This window comes from Polypterus senegalus, chromosome 1 (assembly GCF_016835505.1).
Source record: "Polypterus senegalus isolate Bchr_013 chromosome 1, ASM1683550v1, whole genome shotgun sequence".
Taxonomy (NCBI): Eukaryota; Metazoa; Chordata; class Cladistia; order Polypteriformes; family Polypteridae; genus Polypterus; species Polypterus senegalus.
Window position 1 is genome coordinate 108,685,581 of NC_053154.1, and position 18,503 is coordinate 108,704,083.

Here is an 18,503-nt window from a genome sequence, read left to right on the forward strand (position 1 = left end):
CATACAACTAAAATAACTTGCAAAATTGTTCTATGATTAACACGGACAACAAAAATAGACTAGAACTGGGTCTAATTTGGGATCCAAGATGAAAACAAAACAAAAAACAATAGAAGGGGATTGGGGAATCAAAAGTGATAGCACAAAAGTCTGCTGAAGACAGCATGGAATTTCATTTCTGTACCAACAGGATCCAGGGGTTTACATTACACTGAAGCAGTATTAAAAGATATGAAGTGCTATCATACAAGTTATTTTAATATACCACTGCATAATACAAGGGACACATCTGTAACATTATGCAGAAGTTGCACACCATAAATTGGACAATATTCTAAACATTATTTACTTGACATAAAACTCAGAAAACACACAAATATACACAGTATATAAAAGGCCACAAAGTGCATTAAGGAGTCTTACTAAAAGAGCCACTACCAAAAAAAAAAAAAAAAAAAAAAAACAACTTTATATAAAGTCAGAAAACAACTCTCCTTTCACTGGAAAACATATTCTGCTTCTATAGCCTGGGTACTGGGTGACCTAATTTGAATTCAGAAAATTCAAAATTGTACAATGTACTAGTCATGCAACATGGCGGTTGAACTTTACCTTCATGTATTTCACAAGTGTTTTTGCACAATTTACATTCAAGTAATAGGACTCTTTAATAGCCTATATAGACAGACACTATTTAGTAAGCTGTATGTACTGCATTTTAGGATAAGGGGCACATGGAAGACAGATTGTTTCTATTGTCAACACTTAACATTCCTTTAAAATGAAAAATTCCAGTACTGTATTTTCTATATCCATCATTTTATACGCATAAAACTTACATACATAACAACCAAAACTTAAAACTGGGAAATACAGTAAACCATTCTAGCTAATCAGTTGAATATTTATGTCCACTATCATTTTGGTAACATTTTCTGATTAATCAGCTTTACAATGAGGACAAATTGAAATGGGTGAAAAAAGTAGTATTAAATAAACAAACAAAATAAAAAAAAAATCAAAATACTGGATTTGCAGGGATTAAGTATTACTGGATATCTTAATACAGTGTCTAGGACCCATCACCCAGGTTTCAGGTTGATGCTCGACTATTACATGACATGAACAAGTTCAACTTTACACACAATCTACAGAAAACTATAAATAAAATATTTGCTTTCCACACACAAGTTATGCAAACCTCCCCCAATGTGTTATATATACTGTAATATAATTCATAAAGTCTTATTGCAGCCAGCATTACACATATCTTTATGCTGGATTATGTTGTTAAAGAAAACAAATTCACACATGACATTTGCAATTGTCTATATATATGAAAACTATGTCCAACAGCACTGATAAGCAGAAAGCACACTGCATACTGTGAGCCTTGAACTTAAAGAACTGTGCAATGGCATTTAAATTCAAGTGTAATAACACGTAATAAACTTTGTCAAATACGTAAGTAAACAGTGCCTTAGATTCTTAAATCCCACAGACTAACTCATGTGCTTCATAAATATTAGAAGTTACTCACTGAGCAACTGAAATTAAGACATCCCCCATAATTAAATAAAAATAAAAAAAAAAAAACACAGAGATGTTAGGAGTAACATATAAACTAGATGGAAGGATGCCTCAAAGTTATTTTGGCTAGGAAAGTTTTTTTTTTTTTTAATTTTCCCCTTTGGGATTGGTGGCAGGGGTGGTGGTGTTTGGTGACTGGGGACCAAAGACAGGAAATAAAATTGAAACTTCGCCTTAAACCATAAAAGTGAATGCTTGAAACCACTTTTAAAGCATGTTTCTGTTATATATGAAATTCAGTAATTCTTTGTCTTAATTTATATACTAATACTAATTTATAACTAAAAAAAACTCCTGAATTTTTTTTAATTCAGTAACAATAGTACAAGCTAAAGTGACATCTTCCAGGAACAACTTCTTGCATTCATTTGCAGAAAAGACACTTCAATTATTATATTTGCATGCATTTGTTACGTAAATAAAGCTTCACAGTGCTATGAATGAATAAAACAGTGCTGATTGTAAAAACACATTGCGCAATCTGTTCAACATCTTTAACATTGTGGTAAAATTTGATATAAAAGCATAAGCTCCAGATCAGATATATTTTACTTTGTCAAGGGTTTAAAAAAAAAGTTTTATTTCAGAAAAATAAAACCTTTTCTAAGCCAGGAGACATGTTTCAGATTTTTTTTTTATCCCAAATAAATTACATAAACTGAAGAATTAGAACAGAGGAAGTGCACCTTTCTTTAATTTATCAATAGAAAACATGATTGCTATCAAGGGGTAACCTTGTTTCAAAGCATTCTCCATTATAGACATTTTCTTTGAAAAAGCTTTTCTCTACCAGAAAGCTGGACATTCACTTTGACAGCCAACTTCATTCTTCGTCAGCTGACTAATATTTCTTGCAGTTTACTTTCCGGTGCCAAATGAGATTTGGAATCTCCTGGTCCACTCCATCCTTTGGTCTCTTTTTGCACGATCACTACACTGGCAGTTATCCATCCAGAAGATAGACTACAAGCTCATATGTAGACATCATAATAGCTGTATTTGGAATCTGTCTCACCAAATGTGTGGTTAGACCACGGTAAAGGGCTCGATAACCTTCCTCTTTTATTACCATTGATAGTGTCTGGAAGAATGATCGGTACTTCGTACCCTCTTCCCTTAACCTGGTCCGTATAACTTCTGTTAAAAAAAGAAACCAAACAAAAAAAAAATAAATTATATTACAAAATTTTAAAGAAGCAAGTCATGGCTGCTACATACATTTCTTTACTAAAAAAATATCAATTTAAATGGAAACCTACTTTAACACCACAAACCAGTTTTAAAGTCAATGCATCAATAGTGGTTATAGTGTTCATTTTTATTTCTTTATTTTTTGTTAACTGAGCTTATTAAAAGCAAGTAACATTCCATACAAGCATGTCAAATTTAACAAAACTAATTCAATTCAACCCCCACCCATTAGAAAGAGAGGAAGGTCAACAGCCAAAGTAAAAATTCCAAGAGTAGAAGAGAGGAAAAGAAACCTTTCCCCCCACCCAATATAAATACTTATTCTAAATTGTTATTCTAAATTGCCAGGTTTTAAAAAAGTTTTGAACAGATCCTAAGTGAGAATTTCAAATAGTATATAACATCAGTTACCCACTGACTTAAAAAAGGTGGGCTAGGATTCATCCAGTTTAGCTAGATAAGTCTATGTGCCAATAGTGTGGTAAAAGCAATTAGTTTGTTTGTCCTTCTCCACTTTAAGCCCACTGGCAGCACACCAAACACAGCTGTTAATAGATTAGGAGTGAATGTGACACCAAGGCTATCTAATATGCATTTAAAGATTTTGGTCCAGAATGATGTTAATTTGGTACACACAGAAAGGGACTTAGGCAGCATTTTTATAATATATAAAAATATTTTAGAGTCTTCAAGACTGTTCGATATTTCTTCCGGAACAGAAGTTGGTGGAAGGTGAGGAAAATTTGGTCAGATTTTCTTTAGAAATGTTTGTAATTTGGAAATAGCAGAAAAATAGTGGAAAAATTGATGGGAAGCTAAATTGAGTGCAATTGTACACAGGATGCAAGTTGTTATCTATGTACAAAAATCTCTAAAAGACTTAACCCCCTACCTTTTCCAAACATTAGAAATTGTGTAGGTTTGAGAGGGTGGAAAAAGGTGGTTATTCTTTAGAGGTGCCACAGATAAAAGCTTTTCAATCTTCTATATTGAGTATTGAGTTGTTAGTATATTGATGATAACTTGTATTCACTGGGGCACAAAGCAAGAAATATAAAGAAGTACTGCAGAATTTTATTTCTATTTAAACAAGCCAGTGTGATTTCATCTATTTGTGTCAATGTCCAGGTTTTTATAGCTTATATATTTGCCACCTAGTAATACTGAAAGTTAGGTACAGTCATGCCACCTTCTGCCTTGTGTCTTTGTAGGGTCGCCATTTGGATGTGTAGATGCTTTAAATTCCAAATAAATGAGGTTATGTTTCAATCTAATTTTATAAAAATGTTAGTGCGGGCGGCACGGTGGCGCAGTGGTAGCGCTGCTGCCTCGCAGTTAGGAGACCCGGGTTCGCATCCCGGGTCCTCCCTGCGTGGAGTTTGCATGTTCTCCCCGTGTCTGCGTGGGTTTCCTCCCACAATCCAAAAACATGCAGGTTAGGTGGATTGGCGATTCTAAATTGGCCCTAGTGTGTGCTTGGTGTTTGGATGTGTTTGTGTGTGTCCTGCGGTGGGTTGGCACCCTGCCTTGTGCCCTGTGTTGGCTGGGATTGGCTCCAGCAGACCCCCCGTGACCCTGTATTCGGATTCAGCGGGTTAGAAAATGGATGGATGGATGGATGGATTTGTTAGTGTATATGGGGATGCTATGAAATAGAAAAAGCAGCTTAGGAAGGATATTCATCTTGACAGTGTTAATTGTCCCTGTTAAAGTGAAATGAAGGGTAGACCATTTATGCAAACCTTGCTAAAGTTTTTTCCAAGCAGATGGCAATTATTTTTCAAAAAAGAGCTTTATGTTTACTTGTGATGTTTACTCCTAGGTATTTAAATTGATCTGCAATGATAAATGGAATGGTGTCCAATCTAATATTGTGTGCTAGAGAGTTCACTGGAAACAGAACACTTTTATTCAAATTAATTTTAAATTTCTCCTAGTGCAGGGGTCCTCAATCACAGTCCTGGAGAGCCGCAGTGGCTGCAGGTTTTTGCTCCAACCCAGTTGCTTAATAAAAAGCACTTATTGTTAAAGTAACACTTCTGCTTCACTTTAGTGATTTTGAGCCCTTATTGCTTAATTTTGTCTTAAACAGCTATTTTAATTGCTCCTTATTATCAATAACATGCAAATGACAAGAGAGAGCAGCATTTCTCCATTTAGCTTATTTACATTTACACCTGTGTGTATTTATCTGCACTATTGGGTTTAATTAAATACTTGGAAGAAAAATGAAGAGAAAAAAGTGAAGTACTGAGAATTACTCGTCCATTTTAGCCTTCAAATCATTTGCATGATAGAAAGGGAAAGAAAATCTAGGATATGAGAATGACCTGACATAGCAGAGTTAATTTCATAGCTTGTTAGTGCTTTATTGGCAAGAATTGCTTTCTAATTAAGCAACCAGGTCAGAACAAATACCTGCAGCCACTGCGGCTCTCCAGGACTGGGATTGAGGACCCCTGTCCTAGTGCCATTAGGACTGCAGGCACAGTTATTTTGGGGATCTGATATGTATTTTTATTTTCAAATAAAAGTGGTGACAGGGGGCATCCTTGTCTAGTACCACGTTCTAGTTTGAAGTAGTCTGAAATACGGTTGTTAAAACTGAAATTTCTGGACTGGTAGTTTGATCCATACACATATATTCGGGCCAAACCCAAATTTCCGCTATGTAGTGAATAGGTAATCCCATTCAACCATATCAAATGCCGTTTCTGCATCCAACGAGAACATCATCTCTGTGGTGTTAGACTTTGTAGGTAAATATATTTCATTAAACAGACATCGAAGATTGGAAGCTTAGTCTTTAATAAATCCAGTTTGGTCTTGTGATATTACCGAAGGAAATACTTCCTCAATCCTTCCAGCTAGAACTTTAGTATCTTAACATCATTATTCAGAAGTGAGATTGGTCTGTATGATGCCCATTGTAATAAGTCCTTATTTTCCTTAGGGAAAATGGTAATTAATGCATTGCAAAAAGTTTAATGCAGAATGTTATTGTCTCTGGCTTCTATAAAATGTTGCTAATAAAAGGGGAGCTAACTTAATTGGAAACTTTTTATAAAATTTGGCATGGTAGCCATCAGGGCCTACTGCTTTCCCACTCTGAAGTGAGTTTATAGCATTTAGTAATTCTGCGAGTGTCAGAGGATTACTTTGTTGAGCTAAGATCTTTTTAGCCTTCTCAGTTACTGTTCACAGTAATTATGTCGCAATTTAAAAATGAGTTGTTCTGTTTCTTTCGTTGACAAGAGGTTGAGCTCTGAATGCAAAACCTGCCTTTTCCTGTCTCATTTGGGAACCTGGCGATTCTCATTTACAGTATGCAAATTAACACACACACACTGTATTAACAATTTTCTTTTTTTATGACAGCTAGTCAGTAAGTTGCACTTCTTTAGCTAAGATCACTTATCCAACTCTATATACGGGTGCTAGCTTACAAATCAGCAAGTACAATTTTTTTTTTTTTATATTTCTTTTACAAATTGAAAATTATATATATAATTTGCCTTTTTCAGCCCAATTCTCTATGAGACAAGGATGCTGTGTCAAAGAATATTGTTGGTGTATTTGGCAGCAGCTTGCCAGTCTTTTTATAAAAGGAAGCTGGATTTATAAAATGTATGAAAGAACAGATGTTTGTGAGAAAACAAAGGTGTAAATTACATGTCATTAAGAAATTTAGATAAGTAGTAGTATTTGCTTGAAAAGGTCTATAAAAATAAAAAAGCCACGACATTCAGATTATTTAGTGTTAGTGTCATTTTTTTACTGAGGCACATAATTTATACTTCTGCGGAGTTCTGGCTCAGATATTAAAACTGAATTTGTAGTGGTGAAAGTCTTGGCCTTCTTCAGAATCCAGCCCATTTCTATATTTATGATCAATGTAGCAATCAATTTTAAAACAGAGAGGTGAAAAACTAAATCACTGCAACAAATTAGTTTCATAACTCAATTTCCAAGCTTCCGTGAATTTGCTCTTTGTGGAATACATTTTTGTGCTAGAATGAACATAAGCAACAGAATGAAAAAGGTACCATGTGGGTAGGCTATAGATGTGGCACAAGTCTTTGAAGTGGCTGCAGCTAGCATCAGTCCAACAAAATCTGAAGCATCTTTTACAGATTCATCTTCACTGTCCATGTTAGTCGCAGTTTTAGACTCTAGTAGTTTTCGTTTAATACTTTCATATATTACAAAATGGACAACAGTCTCTGAAATGCCAGCATAGGATGCAGACATGCCCCTGTAGAAACCTCTGATTCCATCTGACTGATAAACTCTTCTGATACATTCAAAGGCACTCATTCTAGTCTCTCCTCGGCTTCTAAAAGACAAAACACACACATTTAAAAACAAAAAAACAAAAAACAAAACGCACTAAGCCATAAAAAGCACAAGACAAAATAAAATAGCCTTAAAAGGTGTAAATGCAATTACTCCAGCTTGTTTTGCACTTACAACATGAAATACTATTGATTGCCAATGAAGACTTTTAACTGTTACATTTATGATTTCAAAATTCAAAGATATATTACCTTGCATCCAGCTGTAACCGAGTCTTAATTAACCAGATTGGATTGGTTGCTGTAATGGCAGTAAAGCCTATAGAAAAAATGCAACGGATTCAGATTCTGAGACAAACACTTTTTGATGCACAGCAAATCAAATAAGAACAATTCAAAACTACTCATACTTTACAGTTCCTCATAGAATGGCAGAAAAATATTAAACTTATAAACCATAAACTTATATACACACCTTGCCCTCTGCAAATGCAGATGAAATAGACATCTGCATCAGTAAGCGTACTATGTATATGTGATTTACAGCATTTAATCTGAGACATTATGAACAAACTTACTTAATAATTATAACTGTTTATGGAAAGTCAGATATACAGCTCAAAAGACTATACAAAACAAATTAGCATGTTCTATGCTTAGTTTATTTGGAGGAAAACAAAACTAAAAACAAGAGTTTCTGAATATTATAAAAAAGTGTACTTATTTCAAACTTTGCAGATGGACAGAAACATTTTCAGCATATTACAGTTAGAAAATGTAATGCAGCCTTTAATAAGCTAAACACATCGTGCACAACCAAACATCTAATAGAGATCAAAGTAAATCTTTAAAGGGTGGTTAAGTATTCAAAACAACAGACTGATGCCTAGCAAGAGAGCACAGTATTCTCTTTTACTGTTTTTAGAATGGGTCTGGTCTGAGACACGCATGTTTAAATTAGGTATGGTGAAATTATCTATGTTCACCCACCATTTAAAGGTGTCAGACTTGTTTTTCCTAAGCAAAAAGTTTCACAGTAAACATCACATTTATATGTAAGCACAGTTTAATTCACAGCAATCATTTAATACACAATAACAACACTATACTGAAACATTTCCAGCAGAGTTCTTCTTTTTATATGTTTACCTTTCCCTTCTCAGTTAGCAAAAGCCCTAGTGTGTAAATATAAGCAGCCTTTAGGAGGAAACAAGTTACAATTCCCCACTGAGCAGCCTGTAGATGCACTTTATACAAACAAGGCTGCAGTATAAGGCCAGAGTTATTTTGTGTCACACAATGCTGCTTTAAAATTGAAGATTATAAATGTTATAACTGTGCTCAATTAACTAAAATACAAAACTAAAATGAAAACAGCATAAATTGCATCAGTAAGCTTCAAAGTGTGTTTCTTATACTATAGGCTGCAATAATCGCTCCATTCAGTACTCACTGGGATAAAGCTAGTCCTTACTGCTGCAGGAAGAGACCTGCGGATGGGGAGCATGAGATGACAGGATCTCACTCTTTTCGTGGGAGAAACCTACAGTAAATGCCTAAAATAGACACAGGCTTTTCTGTATCACAATGACAAGCAGTGACCTTTATAGATGAACGTGCAACACTATATTCTCTCTGGCAAAATATTTTAAATTATGCATTTAAATTTTTGTTATGGCTCCACATTACAACAAATGTCAAATATGAGACAGAAAAAAAACCTGAAAATTAAAACACACGGAAAGCTATCAACAACTTACATTTAACTCAAGTAAATGGAAAGGAAAAATAAATCTCAAGACAGTGCAGAGTAAAACAGTAAATGGTAACCTTGTCCACTTTTCCAAATAAAAAAAATGTATATTTTTTTTGTACCACATAAATATTCACTTTGTCAATTAAATGGCAATCGAGCTTGACTACAATTCTTGTTCCCAGGTAGGCCTCTTAGTTAATATATCATTTTTAATGTTTAAAATAACATCTATATAAATTCTGATATAACTTGTAACTATACTTTTCAATAAGTATAAAAAACAGTGTAAAACAGGCATTGATTAAAGGCAGTAAAAATAAAATGAATATGTTGAGCCAAATTAAGTTATTTTTTGCAGTATTCAAAATATGCTATTTTGTTAGTTGATAGCATGCAACTTCAAACACTTCTTTCTTCTGCGATATACCATAGCAAGAAATTAGGCAGAACTAGGGGTGCACCGATACTACTTGTTGGCATTCCTATTGGGCTGATATGCTTACCTAAGTATTCAGATTTAAACTCTGATTCTATGTAGTAGTTTCCCAAAGTATAAGATGAGTACCCTGTCCTGAAATGGAAGTGACAGTTTTAAGTGGTATGTGACAACAAATAATTTCAAACGGAAAGAAAATTACCACTAGAGGGGGGTTGGGGGGCATGGGACACAACAGAGGAGCACTGGTTGATGGGCAGACCCTGTTGCTAACTGCAAAGATTGCTGATTTTTACTGAATGCACAAAGGGGAGGAAAAAAAGCTGGTGTATTGGCATGGAGCAAGAGTGACCATCTACGTTACTATTATACATATAGAAACTCCATTCTACTGTAATTTAGTATCTCCCCAGTGCTGGACTCTCTCTCCTGTATGGGATTGTATATGAAAATACAATTTCCTACCACTATGTTTATCTAACATTTGAAAATATTTTAATGTTTTTTTACAACTTAGATATGGAAAACTGAAATGGAAGTTCTGAATCTCTTTACTAAGTTTACTGTTACTCAATTTCTATTGATTACTTAAAAACCCTCTGTCTGTTCCAACTCTGTTTTAAAGACAATAATCAACACATTTTAGGACACCTGGGCAAATTGTTTGCTACAACCTGCAAGGCTTAAATTTACTTTAACTGCTGTAGATGATCTGTAGGTTGTAACCTATTAGATGTTCCCTGAAGAAGGCCTATTTGTAATCTTCTGATATTACCTCTTTTCAGTTTTTGCCTTCCTAAACTTTTAAAATTTAAAACTCTAGCAATTTATTGTTTTACCTTTTCACCATTTGAGGTCATTCAAAGCATTTCAACCAATTAAATTTGAAGAAAATAAAAGGTAAAAACTCAGGTGCTCTAAAATATTTGACTGGCATTGAATATACCAAAGATATATGCATTTATTAAGCTGTGCATTTATTTTCATAGCTATTAACAGACTCCATTTTACTTTTTAAAATCCATTTTTAAACTATCTAGGTCAGCTTACATTTTTTTTTGTTCTTTATTTCGCCTTATACAATTTCTTGTATTAGGAATGTGTTAGTTTTCGCATACCCCGTGGGGTCAGAGTGCAGGGTCAGCCATTGTACAGCGCCCTGCAGCAATTGCAGGTTAAGGGCCTTGCTGAAGGGCCCAGCAGAGTAGGATCTCTTTTGGCAGTGACGGGGATTCAAACCGGCAACCTTCGGGATACCAGCGCAGATCCTTAGCCTCAGAGCCACCACTCTGCCCTTCCAGGCCTTGAATATCAGTGTGGTACTGCAAGATGTACGTATATCTCATAAACAATCCACATTAATAGTAATTTTGCTCTTTGAAGGCAAATCTGAAATGAAAGTGTGTCATTGAATATTCAGTAGAATGTATTGGGTTGTAATTCACTGCTGGCAGGTGCCCCTTCTAATCTTATATCACCACTACAGTTGATTCAAAACTCTGCTCCCCAAGAGTCCTTACTCAAACCAGCAACAGTGAGCATATCACACCCATCCTGCTTCACCTTCACAGGCTCCCTGTGTCTTACAGGATTGAATATAAAATTCTGTTAATAACTTACAAAGCTTTAAATGGCCTTGCACCAGACTACATCAGTGACCTTCTAAATCGCTATGCTCCTGCTCACCTACTAAGGTCCTCTGATTCTGGTAATCTTGTTGTGCCTCACACTAACCTGCACTCTATGGGTGACAGGGCCTTCAGCTCCATAGCACCAAGACTTTGGAATGGCATCCCGAAATTAATTAGATCAGCTGACTCCATTCATTCTTTTACAAAACAACTTAAAACTCATCTATTTAGGAAGGTTTTTAAACATTCTGCCCATTCTTTCAGTTTACCCCTCTGTCCAGGAGCTCAGGATAATTTGTGTGTCTGTTGCATCACAAATTAGGTTTTTCTTTTAGTATTGAATTTAGTATTTTACTCTGGTTTATTGTTCATTATTCTATTTAATGCTTTATCTGTTTCATTGTTCTATTCAGGAAAACATTTGTGTCCAATGTTACATATACCCTGCTGTTTTTTTCTAAGACTCTGTGAAGCTCCTTGAGCATGGGAAAGGTGCTATATAAATAAAATGTATTATTATTACTGTTAGGTTTTGAAAAAAATACATGTTTTGTGCAACTATTAGTAATGTAAATGCATGTTCTGTCAAGTGAGCAGGTAAAAAAAAACCACAACACACACTGCGTAATCCTTATAAAAATTTCCACACTAGCCAGTCATTCAAGTGGCTTAGCTCATAATGCCACTTTCAGACCTAAGGCTGAGTGAGACATCTTATGATATGACATCTAATACAATAGGCTCAGCTTGGTTTCACTGGAACAGTCAGTCTACTTTAAGATTTGTGGCCCTTTTTGGTTTCTGAAGACAACAAAGTCTCCATCAGTGCAAATCTTAGAATGTGAGGAAAGGACTGAGGACCTAATTAAACAGCACAAGTGCCAAAAGAGTTAAAGTCTGTAAATTTAGTTATAATGATGGATGGTTCAACTAATACAGTTAAAGTCAGCCTGTTATAGGACTAATTCTGGGTAAGTGCATAATGCAGCATCTCTATCTAAATTAAACGCTCAAAACAATATCAAAAACTGTTTTTACAGGTACAGTGATCCCTCGCTTTATCGCGCTTCGACTTTCACGGCTTCACTCTATCGCAGATTTTATATGTAAGCATATCTAAATATATAACGCGGATTTTTCGCTGCTTCGCGGGTTCTGCGGACAATGGGTCTTTTTACTTCCTGTACATGCTTCCTCAGTTGGTTTGCCCAGTTTATTTCATTCAACGGACGCTACTGGTGGATGGCTGAGAAGCTAACCAATCAGATCACGCAGTTAAGTTCATGTGTGCTGAATGGCTCAGCGACGAAGCGCCAAATTCGATTCCGCAGCGTTAACCAGGAAGTCTCGTCACGCTCATTCAGCATCAACTTGCTTCGCTGTGTAAAGAGTTAACTTTTGTGTTTATCTTTGTGCATAGTCAAGCCTTTCATTATGGCTCCAAAACGATCTGCTCCTGCTAATGCTTCAGGGGCCGTGCCCAAGCGCCAACGGAAGATTTTAACGACTGCCGAAAAGGTAACTGTTTTGGACATGTTGAAGGAAGGGAAAAGCTACACCGCTGTAGGATGCCATCACGGCATCAATGAGGCTATGATTCTTTTTATTTAAAAAGTAGGAAAGGAATGCAAGATCTACAGCCGCAGTGTCCTTTTAACCAGGGTGCAAAACGAGTTGTAAGTGGATGTAATAAGGCAGTAGTCTGGATGGAATCTGATTTAGGAATTTGGATTGGAGACTGCCAGAAGAACAGAAGAGGCTCCTTTAGAAGAGCTGTAACACTCGTCTTTGTTGTGCAGTAAAACTAAACTCATCGTTATCGGACAAGTCATCATGTCATTGTTGGCGAGCAACCATAATTAATTTTCTAGTTACAGTACATAGTACACGTACGTACGTTTAGTGTCACTGTACACACATTTACTTTATACAATTTTTCTTGCATTGTACGTATTTATTGCTGGTGGCCTGTCTATCGTAATGGCTGTAACATAACATGTAACATCTGTGATATCAGAGACACTCGATATCTTTAAAATAATATTTAGGTTTTACTGTATATAAACAGTGTGTTTGCATACATAATTTCATTGAATCTTACCTAATATCTAAGAGAATACAAAGGGTTTATGCTGTATAACTGTGCAGGGAATATTTATAAACAGTGTGGGAGAGTTTATAAGGGCTTAAAATATATAAAAATAACCATACAAACATATGGTTTCTACTTCGTGGATTTTCACCTATCGCGGGGGGATTCTGGAACTCAACCCCGCCGAGATCGAGGAGGGATTACTGTATTCTGAATGAGAAGCCAGGGCAATTTTTGATTAAAATGGTAATGTTTCCTGAATGCACAAATGTAAACATTTCTGCCACAACAGCAAAATGTCACATACCTGACAAAGTGACTTGCTAACAAACTTTAATTTGTTACCAAAACAGCTTTAAACTGCTGCTGAAAAGGAAATGTTCAGGATACATTCATTTAGAACAATACGAACACTTAGAGATAAATGTGCAATTAAAGTTATGTTTACAGAATATTATGGTTTATCAGTACCATCAAGAGCTGCACACACTTTTCAGGAACTAAAAGAATAGATCAATAAATAAAACAATTATGGCCAAAATTTCACCCTATTTCATGTTTGTCTATTCCAGTAATGAAGTACTCATTATCGGTGCACCCCGAGCAAATATATGAATATTAATTTTTTAATATCTTTAGTTTGATGGGTTTGGGGACACATGCACAACAGCAGCCAAGTTACTACTCAGTTGTAAACCAAACTTATTGGGTCGTACATTATAAAATTATTAGTGATGCACCAATAGACTGACCAAGAGTTTTGCGCTTCAAACATGATCACTGCAAGTTTGGCAGTATTATTCCAAATTAATGACTAAAACAAAATGCAGGCTTTTAGGATATTAAAGTGAGCACTGTTACAGTTTATTGATCTGTACCTTTAAGGAAACAAAGCATTTTCAGAAGGGCTCGAGTTTCAGTTTTGGTAATGCAGCCATAATTCAGCTTGATTACTTGAGAAACACTAGGACAAGAAATCCATTTTCCTCTTATTTCTTATCTTAAGTAGAAGCAAGGTTTACCAGTGGTGGAGTAGGAGTAAATGAAAGCTATAAAACTTCAATGTGTCTTAATAATTTAGATACATCCGTGAAGCAGACAGATCATCAGTAGTACATGTAGGAGCTTAAGTGAAGCAGATGTCTCTTGGAGAGTCACAAAGTGGTAAATGTGGGGCTTTTAGTGTAGGTTAATTAAAAACCGTGTGGGCATTTACACTTAATTTATTTTTAATATAATGCTAAGCACAACATAGTGACATTTTATTAAGCATCCAGCATTTTAGGCTGTAATGAAAAGTGTTTGCTAGACGGTGTAAATAGGACAAAGTTAGAAAATAAATGGACAGAATTTTGCAAAATATAGTTTCTTACTCAAAAATTTCACAAAGGTTTAAATGTGTTAATCACAGCATCAAAGGACAGATTTGCAACTATCTAATTCACATTTACTTATTTGGCTGGCACCTTTACCCAAGGCAACTTACAACATTTATGTTACAATTGGTTACGTTTCTTTTTGGTTTTCCAATTGGAGTACAGGCAGGTCAAGCGACTTGCTCATAGTCACACAGTGTCAATAGTGGGATTTGAACCAACAACCACAGGGTTTGAAGTCCAAAGCTTTAACCAGTACACCACACTGCCTGCATTAAAAATGTGTTCATGTAATATTTGTTGACGGTAAAGTGGCTGAAACCAGCAAGTGGGCTCAGGATCAGCCAGGCTGTGTATCAGTGACGCTGTAGGTTAAAATTAGCCATAAACATCACAATTGGTGCACCTCTAAAAATTACTAAAATAATGTGCAACCTTTCTGTAAGTTAAGCTCTTTGAACATTGCCTTTTCTGTGGTTTCTTTAAATTCTTTTGATCAACTAATTAAAACAAGTTTAACTTTTGTATTACATAAATAAAACTTCAACTTTAGTGACAAGGTTAACATTTTCCATTCTATTTTTGAATTTAAAATGGGTAGAGATTATTACCTTAACCCAAAGATGCCGATACTGCACTGGAGACACAAACTGAGCATTTACAAAAGGTTAATAGAGCCATGGGCTGCATTGCTCTTAATCAAGCTGCACATTATAATTTTTAGAAGAAATCAATCAGCTACCTCTGAAGTCAGCATCGACCATCCAGCATCATCAATTCAGCTCCCAGCCGCGCGACTAAATGTTAGCATTTAACCTGTACTACATGCATAGTGTGAAACCTACGGTTTAAATGCAGTTAGTAAGAGAATACTGTTTGTACTGATACAAAGAAGCTAAACCCAAAAACAAGCAAAAAAAAAAAAAAAGTTCATTTGGGGGAAAAAAAAAACAAGTTCATACTATAAGTAATAACATACATATCATTCACATTAGATCAAAATCAGAAAAGTTTTAATGAGCACACCATTTAAGATTATGAAAGCTATTTTCTGTACATTTAGAAAATGAACATGAAGACTATGAAACTGTTTTTTGCTTCACAGTTATGCAACATAACAAGTAATCTGTTTCATGTGAATTAAAATGTAACTGGAAGAATTAAATAGAAGTTGAAAAGTAAAATTTTGCACTAACTGAATGTTTGTGTTAACTGCAACAGAATCTCTGAAACTAACGGAAACCTAATTATTCAGATTGCATCATGATGAGTAAGATCACTCATTTATTCAATATGCTGTTGGGCTTTACCTTCTACATTCCAAAAATATCCAGTCTGATAAAGAAAACTGGAATAAGCTTTGAAACCAAGTTCTCTGTTATCTTTCTTTTGTTCCTATCCTTATCCATACTTGACTCAAATTGACCGACAGCAAGAGGAAATCATTTGGATGTTAAAACAAAAATCTCCTACTAGGTAGCCAGTTTCATAGGAGGTACTTCAAAATAAGATAAGCACATACTGTATAAATGAAGTGAACATCTACTTGTTGGTCTTATGTTTTGCTTATGTTTTGTTTACTGACCAAATTTATGAAATTCTAGTAACAGCAGAATGCTAAAATGTCAAAGTCAAAGTTACCCAGCACAAAACACAACTGAGTTGTTCATGAGTGGCCATCTTTCTACACGGACTCCAGATATTAAAACATATACATTTAACTGCACTATGAACTGGTTTTATGTGTTGTGGTGGATGTTGTCTGAAATTGTTGATCTGTTGTACAGCAGAATTGCAGCCTCATTTGAATATTGCACATCTGGCCTACAGGTATGGTTGCAAATTGTTCATTTTTTCCTTCCTTTAAATATATGCCAAAATGCTTTAGCCTACTACATACCAATTTGCAAAAAAAAAAAGGAATCATTGAACGGTCCCTTTAAAATCACTTTTCTCATTGCTCAGTTCTCTATCCAAGACGAGGTTTACTGACTTACAGTAAATTACTGTCGATTTTTCTTATGGAAGTTTAGATTAACCCATTTCAAATGTATGTAGGCCAAAGTGATGCACATGGTTTACTGGGTATTTATGCAAGTTCCACAATGAAAGAATGGTCTTGCTGTTCTTAAATTGTAATGCAATGTTTATAGCTTTTTTTTTGTGTGAACATGTTTCAACAGATTCATTTTACACAACTTTTGACAACTTAAGAATGTCTTAAGGTACATGTATCCAAAAGTGTCTTGATGGCTATATCCATAATTTGTACCCACATTCAATAAAATATTTGTTTTATACAGGTATCTGGTTGTGTGCAATAATCAGCAGATTAATTCCATGAAACCGTCACCTTTCATTCTGAAACATCCTAACGGTTTTCTTGTGGTCATATTTAAAACAAAATTATATAAACTTATAAACTAGAGCATTAATAAATGTTAGTGCTGATGCATAAATAAAATAAAATTACAGGTTTTAACAAAAAAAAAAAAAAAAAAAATCATTTTTAAACTATAACCACATACAGTATGGGTCAGCTGCACCGGAGATAATACTGTACTAGCGCCGACTAGCGCTGTATCAAGACCAGACTATGTAGTGCGATACTAGCAGGTAATAACCACTTCATTAAAACATTCATCGTCACACATTCTAAGAAACACTACTTTAAAATGCAATCAAAATGACAGTCATTTCCAGATATATAGTGGGATTACTGTGAATATTATTCACTTGAATGTTTATTAAAAACTCCGTTGTTATTATTATGTGAGAACAGCACCTGTATGCATGCACCGCATGGCCGCCCTGCAGGCTGCTGCCGAGAGTTGATTCTACAATAAAATAAAAAAATAAATAAAAAGAGGAGTAACCTTGGAGGTGAATTATCACCCCAAGGTGGATAACAGACGTCACGTAGTGTGTGTACTAAATTTCAGGTCAATAGGCCAAGTTGTGAGCTACAGGTGATTTAAAATCCTGGACAGAAAAACGAACAGCCACGGTAGCGTATTATATATGATGATTATTCACAGGTAATTCTAATAATGTTTATACACCCAGTTTTGTTAAAATTCATATATAATATCTCATCAGATGTTGGACAATATTGTTGGGGGATAGCCTAAATGCAGGGTGACACACACCCACACTAGGGCAGGACGTATGTGAAAAATGCACTTGGAGGACACCTGCAAAAATTCCACAGTACTGAGAAGAATCTCACATTATCTTTCAATGCTTGCTCTACTTAATGGCACTGCCAAATACAGAAGAATAAGCTACAGTTAACCATAAGGCATCCCCCTTTTTCATTATTCAAGACAACAGTTTGAACTGATCAATATTACACAATTGACTTATGTCCACTGATCGTGTTTAAAGGCAACTGTCTTCAGCATATGCCAATCAGATTGCTTTGAGAGACTGGACATACAGACCTTAGTGTTTTACTACACAGTAGATAGAAAAAGCATATATACACACATGTACTTCATGATTTAAACATTTTGTAATAGTTTCTACTTATGCACTTACATGTGTTTTTTTGTGCCTGTAACAGTCTGTATGATACATGCAGGTACTAATTATAATAGCATGCACAACCTTTGGTTAGACCTGCTTTTGATTTGGTTTATGCTATTACACAACTATGTTCTGCTTTACTGTCTCCAAGATGGACATTGTAATGACAGTTCACAGCTACAGCTAGTCTTGATACACTGCTAGCATGCGGCTCAAGAGCACACTGCAAGAACACTTAACCAAACAGAGAGTGTGCATTTATGGTAATAAGACTAAGACCAGATCAAGATGCCCTTGTGCTGAAAGCACACTACAACTGACCCATATATGTTTACTCAAGCTTCTCCTGTTCTTCCACTGCACATTAAACCTACTTCAATCCACTCCACCTAACCTTGTGTCTCAGGATTTCCTATATTTGCACTGTATTTCATTAATATACAAAATGACATTCTCTTATAACACTGCCTAATCCTGGTTATCAGAGACAACATTGAGGACACCGGCCTATATTACAGAAGAGTTTCAACAGCTTAGCAAGTTTGCTCCCTTGTGCGTTTTCCCTGAAGTTGAACTTTGAGAACCCAATGATGAATCTGATCTCAGTA

At 35.3% G+C, this 18,503-nt stretch overlaps 1 protein-coding gene across 1 annotated transcript in view; it reads right to left on the minus strand.

The window, feature by feature from the left end:
- Positions 1-2,173: 2,173 nt before the first annotated feature.
- LOC120530958 (solute carrier family 25 member 36) overlaps positions 2,174-18,503 on the minus strand; it is a 59,048-nt gene continuing 42,718 nt past the window's right edge. The window contains exons 5-7 of the mRNA XM_039755811.1: positions 7,329-7,395; positions 6,828-7,117; positions 2,174-2,727 (exon numbers count right to left, since the gene is read on the minus strand). Of these exons, the coding sequence (XP_039611745.1) occupies positions 2,534-2,727; positions 6,828-7,117; positions 7,329-7,395 (551 nt within the window). The 3' untranslated portion in view covers positions 2,174-2,533. The remainder of the gene's footprint in view (positions 2,728-6,827; positions 7,118-7,328; positions 7,396-18,503) is intronic.